This window comes from Oncorhynchus clarkii, chromosome 17 (assembly GCF_045791955.1).
Source record: "Oncorhynchus clarkii lewisi isolate Uvic-CL-2024 chromosome 17, UVic_Ocla_1.0, whole genome shotgun sequence".
Taxonomy (NCBI): domain Eukaryota; kingdom Metazoa; phylum Chordata; class Actinopteri; order Salmoniformes; family Salmonidae; genus Oncorhynchus; species Oncorhynchus clarkii.
The window spans coordinates 74,343,144-74,363,143 of NC_092163.1; the positions used below are offsets into that span (position 1 = coordinate 74,343,144).

Below are 20,000 nucleotides of genomic sequence, written 5' to 3' on the forward strand. Positions count from 1 at the left end.
AGCGAGGGGGAGCGAGGGGGGAGAGGGGAGCGAGGGGAGATAGAGGGGAGCGAGGGGGGAGCGAGGGGAGCGAGGGGGAGCGAGGGGGGAGTGATAGAAAGGATACTAAAACAGGCTTCTCAATCATATTAAAGTTTCATGTAAAAACAAAACACTTGCATTTATACTGTACTGTTTGTGCTCCTCTGTTGGTATACTGTGGTAGTTGAATTCATCTGAGACATTTTCAGCCCAACCACAACCCCCGCCCCACACACACACACACACACACACACACACACATATCCTTTGGTGTGTTTAATTATAGCAGTGCTTGGTTTTGTCCCAGAGGCTTCCCATTAAACATGGGGCTGGTCCAGGATAGTAGAGCTGTAAACCCAACATAAATATTTAATGAGATGTGTGTGTGTGTGTGTGTGTGTGTGTGTGTGTGTGTGTGTGTGTGTGTGTGTGTGTGTGTGTGTGTGTGTGTGTGTGTGTGTGTGTGTGTGTGTGTGTGTGTGTGTGTGTGTGTGTAATAAATCAGTAAAACACGTACATTGTTAATCGGCAGCCGAGTGGACCCAGGTTCCCCGGCCAGGTGATAAATCACTCAACCTGACCTGAATACACGATATCGGAAGTTTAACCCCCTTTCATTCCTCTATTCATATATTTCATTAATATATCAAATGTGTTCCTGTTAGTTTCTAGTGGAAACTTCTCCATATGACTTGTTTTGACATATTCTAATGAGACCTTGTTTATATAAATAAATTATTTAAAAAAAAAAACTTCACATGTTGTAACGGGATTCGTCCTGGGAAGGAGAGGCGGACCAAAATGCAACGTGGTTGAAGTTCATGTTTTTTAATAAGAAAACTAAACGTGAAAATCTCACATTCACCTGTGGAATTAAGGTGACCACGTCTAAAACGCCCAAAATGAGGCACAAGGGAACGATTTTGCTGGACATTAGTGGAAGAGTGGACAGAATCAAATGTTTTCGGGGGAGTTAATGGAACTCATTCAAATGGCACCATAGTTCTGCTGTATGAAAATCACTGCCTGTTAAAAGGCCCACCTTTAGACGCTACACTGAAACCGAAATATAAACGCAACATTTAAAGTGTTGGTTCCATGTGTTATGAGCGGATAATGAACACAATTGCATTTTTATCGGTAGCAATTTGAATGCACAGACATTCCGTGACGAGATCCTGAGGCCCATTGTCGTGCCATTCATCCACCGCCATCACCTCATGTTTCAGCATGATAATGCACGGCCCCATGTCGCAAGGATCTGTACACAATTCCTGGAAGCTGGATATGTCCCAGTTCTTCCATGGTCTGCATACTCACCAGACATGTCACCCATTGAGCATGTTCGGGATGCTCTGGATCAACGTGTTCCAGTTCCCGCCCATATCCAGCAACTTCACACAACCATTGAAGAGGAGTGGGACAACATTCCACAGGCCACAATCAGCAGCCTGATCAACTATATGTTCATATTTTTGTTAGGTATACCTACATTTTGGGACTTATGAATGAAAGATGTGTACCCAATGATTTATGGAGAATATTATGTATAATTTCTTCATTAGCTCTACTGTCAAAACCCATCAGAACCCAAAAATATAAGATTGTTTAACTCCAATGTTTGTAAACAAAGTAAATGAAAACATGGTTAAAACATGAATGTTGATATCGTGGATGGTCAGTCCTTGCATCCATAGCGTAGTCCATGGATTTAAGAGGTGGTTGCATTTGTCCAGCCCCGTCCCTGAGCTTTTTACTGAAACTGTGGCAGAGAAACACTGTTAATGTTTCAATTTAAGGATTGTGGCTTTAAACACATGTAATAGAGTAATCGTGTTATTATGAAGCAACAATCTTAGTATTTCAAACAAAAATAATGATATTTAAAGCAAAACATGAACCCCAAGAAGTATTGGTAGCGAAAACAAAATATTGCAAGGAAATCATTTTGAAATCCGAGAACAAATTATTTGTAAAAAAAAAACATTGTGTGTGTGTGGGGGGGGGGGGGGGGGGGACAACGTGCTTAAATCAAATGGCACCCGCCTTCCTGCAATTTTCCCTATCACTGGTTATGTTACCCTGGTCTTTGTTATCATTGGTTATGTTACCCTGGTCGTCACTATCATTGGTTATGTTACCCTGGTCTTTGTTATCATTGGTTATGTTACCCTGGTCTTTGTTATCATTGGTTATGTTACCCTGGTCTTTGTTATCATTGGTTATGTTACCCTGGTCTTTACTATCATTGGTTATGTTACCCTGGTCTTTACTATCATTGGTTATGTTACCCTGGTCTTTACTATCATTGGTTATGTTACCCTGGTCTTTACTATCATTGGTTATGTTACCCTGGTCTTTACTATCATTGGTTATGTTACCCTGGTCGTCACTATCACTGGTTATGTTACCCTGGTCTTTGTTATCATTGGTTATGTTACCCTGGTCTTTGTTATCATTGGTTATGTTACCCTGGTCTTTGTTATCATTGGTTATGTTACCCTGGTCTTTGTTATCATTGGTTATGTTACCCTGGTCTTTGTTATCATTGGTTATGTTACCCTGGTCTTTACTATCATTGGTTATGTTACCCTGGTCTTTACTATCATTGGTTATGTTACCCTGGTCTTTGTTATCATTGGTTATGTTACCCTGGTCGTCACTATCATTGGTTATGTTACCCTGGTCGTCACTATCATTGGTTATGTTACCCTGGTCTTTACTATCATTGGTTATGTTACCCTGGTCTTTGTTATCATTGGTTATGTTACCCTGGTCTTTGTTATCATTGGTTATGTTACCCTGGTCTTTGTTATCATTGGTTATGTTACCCTGGTCTTTGTTATCATTGGTTATGTTACCCTGGTCTTTGTTATCACTGGTTATGTTACCCTGGTCTTTGTTATCATTGGTTATGTTACCCTGGTCTTTGTTATCATTGGTTATGTTACCCTGGTCTTTACTATCATTGGTTATGTTACCCTGGTCTTTACTATCATTGGTTATGTTACCCTGGTCTTTACTATCATTGGTTATGTTACCCTGGTCTTTACTATCATTGGTTATGTTACCCTGGTCTTTACTATCATTGGTTATGTTACCCTGGTCTTTTACTATCACTGGTTATGTTACCCTGGTCTTTGTTATCATTGGTTATGTTACCCTGGTCTTTGTTATCATTGGTTATGTTACCCTGGTCTTTGTTATCATTGGTTATGTTACCCTGGTCTTTGTTATCATTGGTTATGTTACCCTGGTCTTTGTTATCATTGGTTATGTTACCCTGGTCTTTGTTATCGTTGGTTATGTTACCCTGGTCTTTACTATCATTGGTTATGTTACCCTGGTCTTTACTATCATTGGTTATGTTACCCTGGTCTTTGTTATCATTGGTTATGTTACCCTGGTCGTCACTATCATTGGTTATGTTACCCTGGTCGTCACTATCATTGGTTATGTTACCCTGGTCTTTACTATCATTGGTTATGTTACCCTGGTCTTTGTTATCATTGGTTATGTTACCCTGGTCTTTACTATCATTGGTTATGTTACCCTGGTCGTCACTATCATTGGTTATGTTACCCTGGTCTTTACTATCATTGGTTATGTTACCCTGGTCTTTACTATCATTGGTTATGTTACCCTGGTCTTTACTATCATTGGTTATGTTACCCTGGTCTTTGTTATCATTGGTTATGTTACCCTGGTCGTCACTATCATTGGTTATGTTACCCTGGTCGTCACTATCATTGGTTATGTTACCCTGGTCTTTACTATCATTGGTTATGTTACCCTGGTCTTTGTTATCATTGGTTATGTTACCCTGGTCTTTGTTATCATTGGTTATGTTACCCTGGTCTTTGTTATCATTGGTTATGTTACCCTGGTCTTTGTTATCATTGGTTATGTTACCCTGGTCTTTGTTATCATTGGTTATGTTACCCTGGTCTTTGTTATCATTGGTTATGTTACCCTGGTCTTTACTATCATTGGTTATGTTACCCTGGTCTTTACTATCATTGGTTATGTTACCCTGGTCTTTACTATCATTGGTTATGTTACCCTGGTCTTTGTTATCATTGGTTATGTTACCCTGGTCGTCACTATCATTGGTTATGTTACCCTGGTCGTCACTATCACTGGTTATGTTACCCTGGTCGTCACTATCATTGGTTATGTTACCCTGGTCTTTGTTATCATTGGTTATGTTACCCTGGCCTTTGTTATCATTGGTTATGTTACCCTGGTCTTTGTTATCATTGGTTATGTTACCCTGGTCTTTGTTATCATTGGTTATGTTACCCTGGTCTTTGTTATCATTGGTTATGTTACCCTGGTCTTTGTTATCATTGGTTATGTTACCCTGGTCTTTGTTATCATTGGTTATGGTACCCTGGTCGTCACTATCATTGGTTATGTTACCCTGGTCTTTGTTATCATTGGTTATGGTACCCTGGTCGTCACTATCATTGGTTATGTTACCCTGGTCTTTACTATCATTGGTTATGTTACCCTGGTCTTTGTTATCATTGGTTATGTTACCCTGGCCTTTACTATCATTGGTTATGTTACCCTGGTCTTTGTTATCATTGGTTATGTTACCCTGGTCTTTGTTATCATTGGTTATGGTACCCTGGTCGTCACTATCATTGGTTATGTTACCCTGGTCGTCACTATCATTGGTTATGTTACCCTGGTCTTTGTTATCATTGGTTATGGTACCCTGGTCGTCACTATCATTGGTTATGTTACCCTGGTCGTCACTATCATTGGTTATGTTACCCTGGTCTTTGTTATCATTGGTTATGTTACCCTGGCCTTTACTATCATTGGTTATGTTACCCTGGCCTTTGTTATCATTGGTTATGTTACCCTGGTCTTTGTTATCATTGGTTATGTTACCCTGGCCTTTGTTATCATTGGTTATGTTACCCTGGTCGTCACTATCATTGGTTATGTTACCCTGGTCGTCACTATCATTGGTTATGTTACCCTGGTCTTTGTTATCATTGGTTATGTTACCCTGGCCTTTACTATCATTGGTTATGTTACCCTGGCCTTTGTTATCATTGGTTATGTTACCCTGGCCTTTACTATCATTGATTATGTTACCCTGGCCTTTGTTATCATTGGTTATGTTACCCTGGTCTTTACTATCATTGGTTATGTTACCCTGGTCTTTACTATCATTGGTTATGTTACCCTGGTCTTTGTTATCATTGGTTATGTTACCCTGGTCTTTACTATCATTGGTTATGTTACCCTGGTCTTTGTTATCATTGGTTATGTTACCCTGGTCTTTGTTATCATTGGTTATGTTACCCTGGTCGTCACTATCACTGGTTATGTTACCCTGGTCTTTGTTATCATTGGTTATGTTACCCTGGTCTTTACTATCATTGGTTATGTTACCCTGGTCTTTGTTATCATTGGTTATGTTACCCTGGTCTTTGTTATCATTGGTTATGTTACCCTGGTCTTTGTTATCATTGGTTATGTTACCCTGGTCTTTGTTATCATTGGTTATGTTACCCTGGTCTTTGTTATCATTGGTTATGTTACCCTGGTCTTTACTATCATTGGTTATGTTACCCTGGTCTTTACTATCATTGGTTATGTTACCCTGGTCTTTGTTATCATTGGTTATGTTACCCTGGTCTTTGTTATCATTGGTTATGTTACCCTGGTCTTTGTTATCATTGGTTATGTTACCCTGGTCGTCACTATCACTGGTTATGTTACCCTGGTCTTTGTTATCATTGGTTATGTTACCCTGGTCTTTACTATCATTGGTTATGTTACCCTGGTCTTTGTTATCATTGGTTATGTTACCCTGGTCTTTGTTATCATTGGTTATGTTACCCTGGTCTTTGTTATCATTGGTTATGTTACCCTGGTCTTTGTTATCATTGGTTATGTTACCCTGGTCTTTGTTATCATTGGTTATGTTACCCTGGTCTTTGTTATCATTGGTTATGTTACCCTGGTCTTTGTTATCATTGGTTATGTTACCCTGGTCTTTGTTATCATTGGTTATGTTACCCTGGTCTTTGTTATCATTGGTTATGTTACCCTGGCCTTTGTTATCATTGGTTATGTTACCCTGGTCTTTGCTATCATTGGTTGTGTTACCCTGGCCGTCACTATCATTGGTTATGTTACCCTGGTCGTCACTATCATTGGTTATGTTACCCTGGTCGTCACTATCATTGGTTATGTTACCCTGGTCTTTGCTTTCTCTGGCTTTTTTCAAGTTGCAAGTTTTGGCACATTCATTCCAACAACATACTGTAGCACCCAGCTTCCCACTGCTGATTTGCCTCTGAAGCCAAGCAGCGTCGGCACAGGTAGAACAATGAACCAGATGTTTCCCCGAATGCATAAATCTCAGGCATCGGGTTGGCATTTCCCACTCACTGCAAATTTTCTCAACGATGAAAGATTTAGTCTCAATATATTTTTCTGTTCCTAAAACTATAATCTGTTACGAACAGAGAGATGTTTTGTAGACTTTACCCTTTGCCAAAGTTTGAAAAAATGTAATTGTTTAGAAAGAGTGCAAAGGGCAAATTGAGTAGTTGTTCCCTAACGGAACATTTTTATTATTTAACTAGGCAAGTCAGTTAAGAACAACTTTGTATTTTCAATGACGGCCTAGGTTCAGAGGCAGGACGACAGCTCGGGGATTTGAACTCGCAACCTTTCAGTTACTAGTCCAACGCTCTAACCACTGGGCTACCCTGCCTCCCCTAGGAAAATACGTGCTAAAACGCACCAATAGGATCTCGCTAGCTCGTGCTTGCCTCTGCCCACCTCCTTGTTTGTTCTGCCCACTATGATTCATTTGCTCCCATTGGAAACAACAGGCTGTGGACTATCTTGGTTAGTTATAAAACGTCTTTGGGGTCCCTGGAGGAGAAACCTGATGGAGCTGGAAGTGCTGCAAATATACGTGTGAAAAATAAACGTGTGGAGAAATAAAAGTCGGGATCATTTTTTTCACAAGGGAGAAACGTGAAAAATATACATGTGAAACTTCACACGTGTCTGATTGAAGATTTAAAAATAAATAAATAAATCTTTCACGGTTTTTTTTCAGATCATTTTTTCATGTTTTTCTTTTTGTAAGGGTATGGTAACTAGGGAAGATTGACTGTGTGTTGTTTTCTCATGGCTGTCAATCAGCATGATGAGAGGGGATGGCATAAATGGGACATGGAAGACGGGTTATTTCTGGCTGACATGTGATGCACTGATGAGTGTGTGTGTGTGTGTGTGTGTGTGTGTGTGTGTGTGTGTGTGTGTGTGTGTGTGTGTGTGTGTGTGTGTGTGTGTGTGTGTGTGTGTGTGTGTGTGTGTGTGTGTGTGTTTGTGCGTGCGTGTGGACGTGGGAGGAGAGGGACTGTGACAGGGGCTCTGTTGAACACTGATACTTTGGGGTCATTTATCTATTTTGGGCTAAAAACAGAAAGGACAAGACAGAAACAGAAGAAGCTCGTCCTATATGTTAGTCATGACCTGTGAAATAAACTCAACATAAAAATGATTTAGTGACAAATAATGAACAAGTATTTCAGATTAGCTACCCCATCCTTAAACTGAAACATTAGGGTTAATGGTCTCCTAAGATCAGCGTCTAGGAGCAACTCCTCCATCTCCTGTTCCTGCTCCGCAGGGCGTGTCGTAGGAGTGGCTGGGAAGGTGATTGGTGGGATCGGTTGCCGTGGTGATAGAGAATCGGCCCCTCCCCCTCATCTCTCCACTCCTACCTCACAAGCATCTTCAGTCTCCCAACTCCTATCTAATCAACACTTTACCAGGGTTTTATCACTGCCTTAGGAAACGGAGGTGTTCTGTGTATATCTTATGTATGCTCCCAACACGTCGGAGTGCTTCTGTGGTTGTTTTTTTACTTCATTTTATCTTGCTATCTTTTGTGCTTTGGAATATTATGTTATGCCTTTTTTGACAAATGAAAGTACCAAACATTTTCAACAAATGCTCACACTTTTGTCAAACTCACATTAGTAATAACATTGGCTTTAGGCTGTCTTCTCTGCACAGGGAACGCGTTCAGTTTCGTCAGTGGATGAGGAGAGTTTCATCACTACCGTCCAGAGAATAACCAGCCTTAAATTTACTGACTAAACACACACACACACACACACACACACACACACACACACACACACACACACACACACACACACACACACACACACACACACACACACTGTCTCTTGAAGATAAAGGCAACGACAGGGAGACAAGCAGGAGAATTGTATTTGGGTTCTAAAAACACCAGAGGAACGAGAGAATTAGGTGTTAAACGTCCGCTCAGGATTCATGGGGAGACAGGTGTTTTGTCATCCAATTTAGCAAGATCCTGAGACAATTCCTCCTGCCTTTATTTAGCTTAGGACCATTGTTGAGAAAGAGAGAGAGGAAAGGGAGCGGGGAGAGAAAGAAACAGAAAGAGAGAGAGGAAAGGGAGAGGGGAGAGAAAGAAACAGAAAGAGAGAGAGGAAAGGGAGAGGGGAGAGAAAGAAACAGAAAGAGAGAGAGAGAAACAGAAAGAGAAAGAAACAAAGAGAGAGAGAGCGAGAGAGAGAGAGATAAACGGAGAGAGAGAAACAGAGAGAAACAGAAAGATATACTGTGTATGTGTTCAGAGCTGTGATGTACCTGTGTTCAGAGCTATGATGTACCTGTGTTCAGAGCTGTGATGTACCTGTGATCAGATCTGTGATGTACCTGTGTACCTGTAATCAGAGCTGTGATGTATGTGTGTACCTGTGTTCAGAGCTGTGATGTACGTGTGTACCTGTGTTCAGAGCTGTGATGTACCTGTGTTCAGAGCTGTGATGTACCTGTGTACCTGTGTTCAGAGCTGTGATGTACCTGTGTTCAGATCTGTGATGTACCTGTGTACCTGTGTTCAGAGCTGTGATGTACCTGTGTACCTGTGTTCAGAGCTGTGATGTACCTGTGTTCAGAGCTGTGATGTACCTGTGTACCTGTGTTCAGAGCTGTGATGTACCTGTGTACCTGTGTTCAGAGCTGTGATGTACCTGTGTTCAGAGCTGTGATGTACCTGTGATCAGAGCTGTGATGTACCTGTGATCAGAGCTGTGATGTACCTGTGTTCAGATCTGTGATGTACCTGTGTACCTGTGTTCAGAGCTGTGGTGTACCTGTGTACCTGTGTTCAGAGCTGTGATGTACCTGTGTACCTGTGTTCAGAGTTGTGATGTACCTGTGTACCTGTGTTCAGAGCTGTGATGTACCTGTGTACCTGTGTTCAGAGCTGGGATGTACATATAGCAGAGCTGGGATGTACCTATAGCAGGACTGGGATGTACCTATAGCAGAACTGGGATGTACCTATAGCAGAGCTGGGATGTACCTATAGCAGAGCATGTATAATGTAATGGTGTGTTCCTGTTCTTCTCCTCAGGGGGCTAAACTGCCCATGTCCATCATCATCGTTGGAGTGGGACAGGCTGAGTTTGACGGTAAGAAGCTACATCTCTTCCTGACATTATTGCTGTTAATATAATTATATTATATGCCATGTAACAGATGCTATAGCCACTTATAGATGCTATAGCAACTTACAGGTATGAGTGTATTGATTTTACGTACGGCTGGCCCCGGGAATAGAACCCGCCTGTGTCATGATCTACTAACTGAGATAGAGATGATCATTACAGCATTACTACACATACTGCAGCTGAAACCTTTTCACTTACAGGTTACAGGTTACCTGTCGTTGTAGTTTACATTACCTGTCGTTGTAGTTTACATTACCTGTCGTTGTAGTTTACATTACCTGTCGTTGTAGTTTACATTACCTGTCGTTGTAGGTTACATTACCTGTCGTTGTAGGTTACATTACCTGTCGTTGTAGTTTACATTACCTGTCGTTGTAGGTTACATTACCTGTCGTTGTAGGTTACATTACCTGTCGTTGTAGTTTACATTACCTGTCGTTGTAGGTTACATTACCTGTCGTTGTAGTTTACATTACCTGTCGTTGTAGTTTACATTACCTGTCGTTGTAGGTTACAATACCTGTCGTTGTAGTTTACATTACCTGTCGTTGTAGTTTACATTACCTGTCGTTGTAGGTTACAATACCTGTCGTTGTAGGTTACAGGTTACCTGTCGTTGTAGGTTACAGGTTACCTGTCGTTGTAGGTTACATTACCTGTCGTTGTAGTTTACATTACCTGTCGTTGTAGGTTACAATACCTGTCGTTGTAGTTTACATTACCTGTCGTTGTAGTTTACATTACCTGTCGTTGTAGGTTACAATACCTGTCGTTGTAGGTTACAATACCTGTCGTTGTAGGTTACATTACCTGTCGTTGTAGTTTACATTACCTGTCGTTGTAGTTTACATTACCTGTCGTTGTAGGTTACAATACCTGTCGTTGTAGGTTACATTACCTGTCGTTGTAGTTTACATTACCTGTCGTTGTAGTTTACATTACCTGTCGTTGTAGTTTACAGGTTACCTGTCGTTGTAGTTTACAGGTTACCTGTCGTTGTAGTTTACAATACCTGTCGTTGTAGGTTACAATACCTGTCGTTGTAGGTTACATTACCTGTCGTTGTAGTTTACATTACCTGTCGTTGTAGTTTACATTACCTGTCGTTGTAGTTTACATTACCTGTCGTTGTAGTTTACATTACCTGTCGTTGTAGTTTACAGGTTACCTGTCGTTGTAGTTTACAGGTTACCTGTCGTTGTAGTTTACATTACCTGTCGTTGTAGGTTACAGGTTACCTGTCGTTGTAGTTTACATTACCTGTCGTTGTAGTTTACATTACCTGTCGTTGTAGTTTACAATACCTGCCGTTGTAGGTTACAGGTTACCTGTCGTTGTAGTTTACATTACCTGTCGTTGTAGTTTACATTACCTGTCGTTGTAGTTTACATTACCTGTCGTTGTAGTTTACAATACCTGTCGTTGTAGTTTACATTACCTGTCGTTGTAGTTTACATTACCTGTCGTTGTAGTTTACAATACCTGTCGTTGTAGTTTACAATACCTGTCGTTGTAGTTTACATTACCTGTCGTTGTAGTTTACAATACCTGTCGTTGTAGTTTACATTACCTGTCGTTGTAGTTTACATTACCTGTCGTTGTAGTTTACATTACCTGTCGTTGTAGTTTACAATACCTGTCGTTGTAGTTTACAATACCTGTCGTTGTAGTTTACATTACCTGTCGTTGTAGTTTACAATACCTGTCGTTGTAGTTTACAATACCTGTCGTTGTAGGTTACAGGTTACCTGTCGTTGTAGGTTACAGGTTACCTGTCGTTGTAGTTTACATTACCTGTCGTTGTAGTTTACATTACCTGTCGTTGTAGTTTACATTACCTGTCGTTGTAGTTTACAATACCTGTCGTTGTAGTTTACATTACCTGTCGTTGTAGTTTACATTACCTGTCGTTGTAGTTTACAATACCTGTCGTTGTAGTTTACATTACCTGTCGTTGTAGTTTACATTACCTGTCGTTGTAGTTTACAATACCTGTCGTTGTAGTTTACATTACCTGTCGTTGTAGTTTACATTACCTGTCGTTGTAGTTTACATTACCTGTCGTTGTAGTTTACATTACCTGTCGTTGTAGTTTACAATACCTGTCGTTGTAGTTTACATTACCTGTCGTTGTAGTTTACATTACCTGTCGTTGTAGTTTACAATACCTGTCGTTGTAGTTTACATTACCTGTCGTTGTAGTTTACATTACCTGTCGTTGTAGTTTACATTACCTGTCGTTGTAGGTTACAATACCTGTCGTTGTAGTTTACAATACCTGTCGTTGTAGTTTACAATACCTGTCGTTGTAGGTTACAGGTTACCTGTCGTTGTAGGTTACAGGTTACCTGTCGTTGTAGTTTACATTACCTGTCGTTGTAGTTTACATTACCTGTCGTTGTAGTTTACATTACCTGTCGTTGTAGTTTACAATACCTGTCGTTGTAGGTTACAGGTTACCTGTCGTTGTAGGTTACAGGTTACCTGTCGTTGTAGTTTACATTACCTGTCGTTGTAGTTTACATTACCTGTCGTTGTAGTTTACATTACCTGTCGTTGTAGTTTACAATACCTGTCGTTGTAGTTTACATTACCTGTCGTTGTAGTTTACATTACCTGTCGTTGTAGTTTACATTACCTGTCGTTGTAGGTTACAATACCTGTCGTTGTAGGTTACAATACCTGTCGTTGTAGGTTACAATACCTGTCGTTGTAGTTTACAATACCTGTCGTTGTAGGTTACAGGTTACCTGTCGTTGTAGGTTACAGGTTACCTGTCGTTGTAGTTTACATTACCTGTCGTTGTAGTTTACATTACCTGTCGTTGTAGTTTACATTACCTGTCGTTGTAGTTTACAATACCTGTCGTTGTAGTTTACATTACCTGTCGTTGTAGTTTACATTACCTGTCGTTGTAGTTTACATTACCTGTCGTTGTAGGTTACAATACCTGTCGTTGTAGTTTACAATACCTGTCGTTGTAGTTTACAATACCTGTCGTTGTAGGTTACATGTTACCTGTCGTTGTAGGTTACAGGTTACCTGTCGTTGTAGTTTACATTACCTGTCGTTGTAGTTTACATTACCTGTCGTTGTAGTTTACATTACCTGTCGTTGTAGTTTACAATACCTGTCGTTGTAGGTTACAGGTTACCTGTCGTTGTAGGTTACAGGTTACCTGTCGTTGTAGTTTACATTACCTGTCGTTGTAGTTTACATTACCTGTCGTTGTAGTTTACATTACCTGTCGTTGTAGTTTACAATACCTGTCGTTGTAGTTTACATTACCTGTCGTTGTAGTTTACATTACCTGTCGTTGTAGTTTACATTACCTGTCGTTGTAGGTTACAATACCTGTCGTTGTAGGTTACAATACCTGTCGTTGTAGGTTACAATACCTGTCGTTGTAGTTTACAATACCTGTCGTTGTAGGTTACAGGTTACCTGTCGTTGTAGGTTACAGGTTACCTGTCGTTGTAGTTTACATTACCTGTCGTTGTAGTTTACATTACCTGTCGTTGTAGTTTACATTACCTGTCGTTGTAGTTTACAATACCTGTCGTTGTAGGTTACAGGTTACCTGTCGTTGTAGGTTACAGGTTACCTGTCGTTGTAGTTTACATTACCTGTCGTTGTAGTTTACATTACCTGTCGTTGTAGTTTACATTACCTGTCGTTGTAGTTTACAATACCTGTCGTTGTAGTTTACATTACCTGTCGTTGTAGTTTACATTACCTGTCGTTGTAGTTTACATTACCTGTCGTTGTAGGTTACAATACCTGTCGTTGTAGGTTACAATACCTGTCGTTGTAGGTTACAATACCTGTCGTTGTAGTTTACAATACCTGTCGTTGTAGGTTACAATACCTGTCGTTGTAGGTTACAATACCTGTCGTTGTAGTTTACAATACCTGTCGTTGTAGGTTACAATACCTGTCGTTGTAGGTTACAATACCTGTCGTTGTAGGTTACAATACCTGTCGTTGTAGGTTACAATACCTGTCGTTGTAGGTTACAATACCTGTCGTTGTAGGTTACAATACCTGTCGTTGTAGTTTACAATACCTGTCGTTGTAGGTTACAATACCTGTCGTTGTAGGTTACAATACCTGTCGTTGTAGGTTACAAAACCTGTCGTTGTAGGTTACAATACCTGTCGTTGTAGTTTACAATACCTGTCGTTGTAGTTTACAATACCTGCTGTTGTAGTAGTTTTCGATAACAATATCAATAATAATAAAAATGACTACCTGGTATTATTGCTTAATAATCACATTTGCTGTTCTCTGAGTGCTGGACGTAAAACGTTATAAAGACCTGTTTAGACTTAATGTTTAAACCTTTAGCTGATATTTATTGTTTAAACCAGATCTGCTGATATATTATTTAATGTTGACCTTTAATACATTCAGACAACTAATCAGAAGGCACTCTGCAGCCGCTCCACGTTCTCATCATTACCATTAGCCTGCCCTGAAAGATAATTGATTGAGAGTGAGTCCACGATTAACTGATTAAATTTATACAATTCAGACATGCAGAAGCCAGGTGCTGTGTTGTAGCCAGGTGTTGTGTTGCTCCCTCATTTCTAGCAATTAACCAGACCTGCAAGACAATTAGCAACTAATTTTGATTCAATAGAGGGGAGAGAGAGAGAGAGAGAGAGAGAGAGAGAAAGAGAGAGAGAGAGAGAGAGAGAAAAAGTATCGTAGTATGGGGTTGAGTGTGTTTTGGTGTAATGTAGTTTGAAGTGGTCAGGACTACTGGCTGGGTTCATTGGAGTTCTTATGAATTTCAATTAGAGTTCTGATTAACGAGCTGAGGATTATTAGATGCTCTATCGTCAGGCAGAATAGATTAGAATTGAGACAGGTCATCTCAACATGAATGTGGTTCCTGTCGGAGGTAGAATCTGAAGAGTTTATGAAAATAACATGTTTATGTTTTGCCAGTAAGAAAGAGGAAAATAAAGTGATTAAGAGATCAATTAATAAACATACGTGTAGTCAGAGCATGAGTTGACCAGCTGGAAAGTGTCTTCACTGACATGTACAACCTCTCCCTGTCTGAGTCTGTAATACCTACATGAGTTGACCAGCTGGAAAGTGTCTTCACTGACATGTACAACCTCTCCCTGTCTGAGTCTGTAATACCTACATGAGTTGACCAGCTGGAAAGTGTCTTCACTGACATTTACAACCTCTCTCTGTCTGAGTCTGTAATACCTACTTGTTTCAAGCAGACCACCATAGTGCCTGTGCCCAAGAACGCCAAGGTAACCTGTCTAAATGTCTACCGCATCGTAGCACTCCCATCTGTAGCCATGAGAAACATTGAAAGGCTGGTGATGTCTCACATCAACACCATCATCCCAGACACCCTGGACCCACTCCAATTCACATACTGCCTCAACAGATCCACAGATGACAAAATCTCTATTGTACTCCACACACTGCCCTTTCCCACTTAGACAAGGGGAACACCAATGTGAGAATGCTATTCATTGACTACAGCTCAGCGTTCAACACCATAGTGCCATCCAAGTTCATGACTAAGCTAAGGATCCTGGGACTAAACACCACCCTATGCAACTGGATCCTGGACTTCCTGACGTTCCGCCCCAGGTGGTGAGGCTAGGCAACAACACGTCCACCATGCTGACCCTTATCACAGGGGCCCCTCAAGGGTCCATGCTTAGTCCCTTCCTGGACTCCCACGACTGCGTGGCTGTGGCCGCAGACGACTCCAACACCATCATTAAGTTTGCAGACGACGCAATGGATTAGGCCTGAACACTGAAGACGATGAGATAAGGAGATAGGGAGGAGGTCAGTAACCTGGCAGTGTGGTGCCAGAACCACAACCTCTCCCTCAACGTCAGCAAGACAAAGGAGCTGATTGTGAACTATAAGAAACAGAGGGCTGAGCACACCCTAATTCACATCGACGGGACTTCAGTGAAGCGGGTCGAGAGCTTCAAGTTCGTAGGTGTTCACATCGCTAAGGATCATGGTCCACACACACCAACACAGTCGTGAAGAGGGCACGACAATTCCTCTTCCCCATCAGGAGGCTGAAAAGACTTGCCATGGGCCCACAGATCCTCACCATTGAATACATGTTGACTGGCTGCATCACTGCCTGGTATGGCAACTGCATGGCATCTGACCGCAAGGCGCTACAGAGAATAGTGAGTACAGCCCAATACATCACTGCCTGGTATGGCAACTGCATGGCATCTGACCGCAAGGCGCTACAGAGAATAGTGAGTACAGCCCAATACATCACTGGAGCCGAGCTCCCTGTCATCCAGGATGTCAGAGGAAGGCCCTAAAAACGGTTAACGACTCCAGCCACCCAAGTCATAGCGTGTTCTCTCTGCTACCACACGGTAAGTGGGAGCGATGCACCAAGTCTGGAACCAACAGGACCCGGTAAAGCTTCTACCCCCAAGACATAAGATGTACCTGTGTACCTGTGTACCTGTGTAGAGTAGGTGAACGGATGATCCACACATAAAGAGATCATCCGTTCACCTACTCTGCGTCTCACAAAGACACGGAGGTTGGAACCAAAAATCTCAAATTTGGACTCATCAGACCGAAGGACAGATTTTTTATAGCGATAGGACTACTGCATAGTTAGCTCTCTGCATTGACCCTTTTTATTACTGACTTTTTGACTCATCACATATTGCTACTGTTTAATATCTGTCACTTTATTCCTAGTTAGATGTACAGCACCAGTCAAAGGTTTGGACACTCCGACTCATTCAAGGGTTTTTCTTTATTTTTACTATTTTCTACATTGTAGAATAATAGTGAAGACATCCAGGCAAAGGGTGGCTACTTTGAAGAATCTCAAATATAAAATATATTTTGATTTGTTTAACACTTTTCTTGTCACTACATGATTCCATATGTGTTCTTTCATAGTTTTGATGTCTTTACTATGATTCTACAATATAGAAAATAATAAAAAATATAAAAATACCCTTGAATGAGTAGGCGTGTCCAAACGTTTGACTGGTACTGTACATATCTACCTCGTACCCCTGCACATCAACTCAGTACTCGTACCCTGTGTACATAGATAGTCAAGTTATTACCTCGTACCCCTGCACATCAACTCAGTACTCGTACCCTGTTTACATAGATAGTCAAGTTATTACCTCGTACCCCTGCACATCAACTCAGTACTCGTACCCTGTGTACATAGATAGTCAAGTTATTACCTCGTACCCCTGCACATCAACTCAGTACTCGTACCCTGTGTACATAGATAGTCAAGTTATTACCTCGTACCCCTGCACATCAACTCAGTACTCGTACCCTGTGTACATAGATAGTCAAGTTATTACCTCGTACCCCTGCACATCAACTCAGTACTCGTACCCTGTGTACATAGATAGTCAAGTTATTACCTCGTACCCCTGCACATCAACTCAGTACTCGTACCCTGTGTACATAGATAGTCAAGTTATTACCTCGTACCCCTACACATCAACTCAGTACTAGTACCCTGTGTACATAGATAGTCAAGTTATTACCTCGTACCCCTGCACATCAACTCAGTACTCGTACCCTGTGTACATAGATAGTCAAGTTATTACCTCGTACCCCTGCACATCAACTCAGTACTCGTACCCTGTGTATATAGTCAAGTTATTACCTCCAAGACATGTCAACAGGGGTCTCTTCACAGTCCCCGAGTCCAGAACAAACGACAACGCACAGTGTTATACGAAATCTCCAATGACTCACGCAAAATGACCTTTAGAAATGGATTAATCAACATTTAATGGAACGGTGGGACTGTGAGGACGCACGCACGCACACACACACACACACACACACACACACACACACACACACACACACACACACACACACACACAGAGGACTATAGAAAAGACTTGGACAGAAAGAGACAAAGAAACATATATTTATTTTTTTTCTGTTTTTTTTTGTGTTATTGACTTGTTAATTGTTTACTCCATGTGTAACTCTGTGTTGTCTGTTCACACTGCTATGCTTTATCTTGGTCAGGTCGCAGTTGCAAATGAGAACTTGTTCTCAACTAGCCTACCTGGTTAAATAAAGGTGAAATAAAAAAAGATATATATAAAAAAAATTGAGAAAGTTGATAGAGAAACATAAGTTGAGTAGAACCTGAACATTTTGTACTGAAACATATTTACCTGCCTCAGGAAACAGGAAACAGGAAATAGTCCTGTGAACAGATCAAATATTTCATGTGAAGCACAGAAACACACACACAAATACACGCACACACACAAATACACACACGAAACACACACACACAAATCCACACACACACACAAATACACGCACATACACAAACACACACACGAAACACACACACAAATACACACACACAAACACACACACACAAATACACGCACACACAAAACACACACACTAACACACACACACACACACATTGTTTTTTATTAGTATTGTTTGTACATCGTATTTTATAATTGTGTGACTGTCCTTGTTTATCATTGTATCATCAGTGTTTTGTTACTTGTCATATCTTGTGTTTTTTGTGGAGGAAGAGTAGCTGCTGCTTGATTTGATTTTAAAAGTGTTCTTGTGCGTGTTTGATGCGTGTTTGGTGCGTGTTTGGTGCGTGTTTGATGCGTGTTTGGTGCGTGTTTGGTGCGTGTTTGATGCGTGTTTGGTGCGTGTTTGGTGCGTGTTTGATGCGTGTTTGGTGCGTGTTTGGTGCGTGTTTGATGCGTGTTTGATGCGTGTTTGGTGTGTGTTTGGTGTGTGTTTGATGTGTGTTTGTTCTCTTAACCCTGCAGCCATGGTGGAGTTGGATGGTGATGACATCAGAATATCTTCCAGAGGGAAGCTGGCAGAGAGAGACATTGTCCAGGTGACTCACACACACACACACACACACACACACAGGCCATGAACACAGCTACGAACAAACACAGCTTTTCTTGACCAGTTGAAATGTCATGGCTCTCCCTAGGAGGTGTTTATCCAGTGAGGGGTATTGTTGGATTTTGTTTTTACAATCACTAGGACCCATTTCTCAATACTTGGGTCACTTTTTCACTTTTTCAAAACTCTTCACACAGTTCTCCTAACCAACTTTCAGCTTGAGCACAGCAGTGAATTTCACATCCAAAATGCACTAAAACCACTAAGGTGAGAGGAAAATAATTCCTCTATGGGGTTGAGGAATAGAGAGAAAGGTGAGAGGGAAATAATTCCACTATGAAGTTGAGGAATAGAGAGAAAGGTGAGAGGGAAATAATTCCTCTATGGAGTTGAGGAATAGAGAGAAAGGTGAGAGGGAAATAATTCCTCTATGGAGTTGAGGAATAGAGAGAAAGGTGAGAGGGAAATAATTCCTCTATGGGGATGAGGAATAGAGAGAAAGGTGAGAGGGAAATAATTCCTCTATGAGGTTGAGGAATAGAGAGAAAAGTGAGAGGAAAATAATTCCTCTATGGGGATGAGGAATAGAGAGAAAGGTGAGAGGGAAATAATTCCTCTATGAGGTTGAGGAATAGAGAGAAAAGTGAGAGGAAAATAATTCCTCTATGGGGATGAGGAATAGAGAGACAGGAAGGAGGAAACGTGACACCATCCTTGGATGGTCTGCAAACCACTCTGTGACTGCTGGAGTGGGGAAATGTCACATTGTCCCATACAAGTACAAACGTTGGCCGGTGTTGTATGGCTCAATTAGCAGTTTGTGTGACAGGAATCCATCAGAGGATATTGCTGCACACATTGTGATGTTGGCAACCCTCTGGCCCGGGACATCCACTGAGGCTCTTTTCCCAATCACATTCCTTCCTCGCCGCCAAGTTGAAACCAGCCTCATCCACAAAGATGAATATGTGGGGTGTTTGCCTGGCTTCAATCTCCATGACTCTCTAAAATAAATCCACAAGGTAACATAAGAGTTAGGCTATTACGGTAGTTTACATTCTACCTAAAAACATGCCATTGTGTGTCTCTGCCCTGTTTGGTTTTGTTCAAAACCAGTTCTGTATTTTATAGTCATCTTACCTGGACATATTGGTTCCTGAGTTGCTTGACTCGTTCAGAGTTCCTCTCAAAGGGGACAGCGTACAACTGCTTCATCCTGACTTGATGTTGTTTCAGGTCTCTAGAAATAGTTATTATTGTTACATTGTCAGCTAACACTCGTCCCGAATCTCTGTGAGTTTTATGCCGTTGTTTCTGATGACCATATCAACGATTGCAGTTTCCTGCAAAGCAGTGAAAATCCTACCTCTCCTGCCTATGGGAGGTAACCGTTGGGTCCTAAGCAGAAATACAAAAACAATTACACACCAGTGGGTTTGGAGACTTTGCTCAATTTACTTCTGTAATGAGCAGTTCAGTCAGATGCCCTTGCAGAATGCACAT

The 20,000-nt window shown here is 41.1% G+C and overlaps 1 protein-coding gene across 1 annotated transcript in view; it reads left to right on the forward strand.

Moving 5' to 3' along the window:
* The window catches only part of LOC139369925 (copine-5-like), a 353,457-nt gene that overhangs the window by 331,602 nt on the left and 1,855 nt on the right, over nucleotides 1–20,000 (forward strand). The window contains exons 20-21 of the mRNA XM_071109208.1: nucleotides 9,479–9,536; nucleotides 18,410–18,483. Coding sequence (XP_070965309.1) covers nucleotides 9,479–9,536; nucleotides 18,410–18,483 — 132 coding nt within the window. The remainder of the gene's footprint in view (nucleotides 1–9,478; nucleotides 9,537–18,409; nucleotides 18,484–20,000) is intronic.